This window comes from Palaemon carinicauda, chromosome 44, assembly GCF_036898095.1.
Source record: "Palaemon carinicauda isolate YSFRI2023 chromosome 44, ASM3689809v2, whole genome shotgun sequence".
NCBI lineage: Eukaryota > Metazoa > Arthropoda > Malacostraca > Decapoda > Palaemonidae > Palaemon > Palaemon carinicauda.
The window spans coordinates 50,960,042-50,963,892 of NC_090768.1; the positions used below are offsets into that span (position 1 = coordinate 50,960,042).

The window sequence follows — 3,851 nt, forward strand, 5'->3', positions numbered from 1 at the left end:
ACAAACTACAGACGGTAACATACTATACATTTTATTGTCACAATTTTCAGGAAATTTATGATAACAGCACAAGTATAATTAATGAAGTAAATAGTACTATATATAAAAAGACCCATAATAATATCTCCCACTAGTGCATGGGATGTTACTGCTATTATTGCTAATAGGCCTACTATTGCTATGCCTTTAAAAAAGGTACTTTGTGATGTCCCTTTCGTAAATGTGCTTATCAATGAAAATTTTTATGCTTATTGGACGATTCCGTTTTCCATAGATTTGGCTATATAGGCCTAAAAATGCTGTATCATACACATAAGTATTACTGTATTTGCCTAACCAAATGCTAAACCTTATCAACTCATTTAAAACAATCTATAGAGGAACGTGTATTTCCAAGAATTTATTTAATACAGTAGTTCTACTGCTTATGAACATTAGCATACAGTGGAAACCCATAGCTTTTACCCCGAAAAGCTTATGATACTCATTCTACACCAAACACTGAAAGGCTATGGAATGAATATTACACATAAGTCAAAATGGTTTTACAGATACTAAAATTCTGGGGGAACAAAACAGACAACCAGCTGCTACAAAACCTTGAGAGGGGGGAGCCAAAACCAGAAATTAATTACAGATAATATAACTTTGGGGGAACAAAACAGACGACCAGCTGCTACAAAACCTTGAGAGGGGGGAGCCAAAACCAGAAATTAATTACAGATAATATAACTTTGGGGGAACAAAACAGACGACCAGCTGCTACAAAACCTTGAGAGGGGGGAGCCAAAACCAGAAATTAATTACAGATAATATAACTTTGGGGGAACAAAACAGACGACCAGCTGCTACAAAACCTTGAGAGGGGGGAGCCAAAACCAGAAATTAATTACAGATAATATAACTTTGGGGGAACAAAACAGACGACCAGCTGCTACAAAACCTTGAGAGGGGGGAGCCAAAACCAGAAATTAATTACAGATAATATAACTTTGGGGGAACAAAACAGACGACCAGCTGCTACAAAACCTTGAGAGGGGGGAGCCAAAACCAGAAATTAATTACAGATAATATAACTTTGGGGGAACAAAACAGACAACCAGCTGCTACAAAACCTTGAGAGGGGGGAGCCAAAACCAGAAATTAATTACAGATAATATAACTTTGGGGGAACAAAACAGACGACCAGCTGCTACAAAACCTTGAGAGGGGGGAGCCAAAACCAGAAATTAATTACAGATAATATAACTTTGGGGGAACAAAACAGACGACCAGCTGCTACAAAACCTTGAGAGGGGGGAGCCAAAACCAGAAATTAATTACAGATAATATAACTTTGGGGGAACAAAACAGACGACCAGCTGCTACAAAACCTTGAGAGGGGGGAGCCAAAACCAGAAATTAATTACAGATAATATAACTTTGGGGGAACAAAACAGACAACCAGCTGCTACAAAACCTTGAGAGGGGGGAGCCAAAACCAGAAATTAATTACAGATAATATAACTTTGGGGGAACAAAACAGACAACCAGCTGCTACAAAACCTTGAGAGGGGGGAGCCAAAACCAGAAATTAATTACAGATAATATAACTTTGGGGGAACAAAACAGACAACCAGCTGCTACAAAACCTTGAGAGGGGGGAGCCAAAACCAGAAATTAATTACAGATAATATAACTTTGGGGGAACAAAACAGACAACCAGCTGCTACAAAACCGGGGGGGGGGGGGCAAAACCAGAAATTAACCAGACCCTTAACAATATATTTTAACACATGTTATGCTTTCAGATTTCAAATGCAAATAAATTAAATAACTTTATTTATGGCTGACAAATCAGTTGCAAGACTACTAAAAAATGGCTGCTATAAACTCGATAGTAAGTAGGCTATTCGCTTTTCAATTAAAACAATTAGATGGCCAATCATGGGGCATTAATTAAATACATTAATTAAATTGTTTGTCTTTACATTCAAAAGCATATCGTGTGCTTAACAAAATTATTCCATTTTTTTTTTTTTCAGAAGTTTCCATGGTTAGTTTACAAAAGCCGCGCATGCGTAATGACAACAGGTTCGGATTGTAGCAAGAACTAAAATTAATATCTATATTATTATTATTATTATTATTATTATTATTATTATTATTATTATTATTATTATTATTATTACTTACTAAGCTACAACCCTAGTTGGAAAAGCAGTATGCTATAAGCCCAGGGGCTCCAACAGGGAAAATAGCTCAGTGCGGAAAGGAAAAAAGGAAAATAAAATATTCTAAGAAGAGTAACAACAATAAATATCTCCTATATAAACTATAAAACTATAAACTATAGGATATAATCGTTATTCATAATGCGTCAAGAAAAAAAAATAGTAACCATTGTTAATTTAACATTAAAAGCAGTTAAAATTACTGAATTTAACCGCCTACTTTTTCCTCATGATTTGTTTACAAAAGCCGCGCATGCGCAATGACAACAGGTTCGTGTTGTGTCAAAAACCAGACTATAGTAATATATATAGAGTATAATCGTAATCTATAATGCATCAAGGAAAAAATTAACCCCTATTAATTTAAAATTAAGAAAAAAACAGCTAAAATGACTGAATTTACCTGCCTATTTCAGAAGACATCACCATCAACACAGCAGAATCTTGGATTTGGATACTTGGATCAGTAGGCAGTGTGCCGGCGTTACCTCTTATCATCGGTGTCGCGGTTCTCGTATTCATCGTCATTGCGATCGCAATCGTCGTATGCTGTTCGCGAAAACGTGGTAAGAAAACGCCCGAAGACAGGAGACTCAGTACAAGGTCAATTCCGTTGAAGAAGACTTATAGTTACGACGAAGGACCTCCCAGGAGTGTTTATGATCCTGTTCCACAGGATGAACTGAATGGTGCCTACCAGCGCAGTAACTTGAAGACCTTTGGTTACTAGGGATTAAGTAGTTACTTTCGGTAGTTACTCTCATTGGTTACTTGGTAACCGAATTGAAATGGATTAACGAACAAATAGTCGAATTCATGTTAGATTTGCAGTGATAATATTAACTGTGTAGCGAAGCAAAATGGGCGGTCTAACATATGCATTGAGATCATTATTTATATGTGAATTATCTTTAATTACGATAAGTTATAGACAATAGGCATATTCATAAGATTTGTCATATATTTATTGATGTGTGACTAGTGTTAATTATAAGAAAATAGCTCATCTCTGCAACAAGACAAGATGGTTTACGCAGGCAGTGACAGACTAGGTCTAGACAGTGACAGTCTAGGTCTAGGCAGTGACAGAGTAGGTCCATTGGTGAGTATTGATGGCAACATTGCATATTCCATTCATTACATACTATGTATCACTTACGTAAATGTAGTTTGAAGTAATTATTCCTGCTCTGTGATAGTCTTATATGCTAACCTATTAGTCACTGGACACTAGGCCTAGTATGTGAATTCGGTGAGAGCATATCTTGGTCGATTATCATGTGAGTAACAGTACCATCAAGATAACTTAATATCTCACTAAGGTTAAATATATTGGGTCTTTTCGGTTTGAGTGCCTATCGAATTTTAATGTTTTTTTTATTCCAATGTATGTATTTTGATGTGGAAAACCCAAAAATGATAACCATTTTGTGGAGAAATTATTTATTGATGGATGTGATAGGTAGTGGCTGTAAGGAGGGGGGGTCGCAGGGGCTAGGCCTAGGTAGGGGTACAGGGCCCTAGGTTAGGTGGTTGTATTAGGTTCGGTAGTGTCCCGAAAATCACTGTGGCCTTAAGGGGGGTTCTCGGGGGGGGGGGGGGGGGGCGGGGGGGCGGAGGCCCCCCCCCCGGTAGGCC

At 37.4% G+C, this 3,851-nt stretch overlaps 1 protein-coding gene across 3 annotated transcripts in view; it reads left to right on the forward strand.

Annotated features, from left to right (window-relative positions):
• The window catches only part of LOC137634501 (uncharacterized), an 18,120-nt gene extending 14,504 nt beyond the window's left edge, over nt 1-3,616 (forward strand). Inside the window, exon 6 of one of the 3 annotated variants that reach the window (XM_068366937.1) lies at nt 2,633-3,616. In XM_068366937.1, coding sequence (XP_068223038.1) covers nt 2,633-2,943 — 311 coding nt within the window. In that variant the 3' untranslated portion in view covers nt 2,944-3,616. Of the gene's footprint in view, nt 1-2,629 lie in introns of all 3 variants that reach the window. The other 2 variants (XM_068366936.1, XM_068366935.1) reach the window with 2 other exon arrangements.
• The last annotated feature ends 235 nt before the right edge of the window (nt 3,617-3,851 follow it).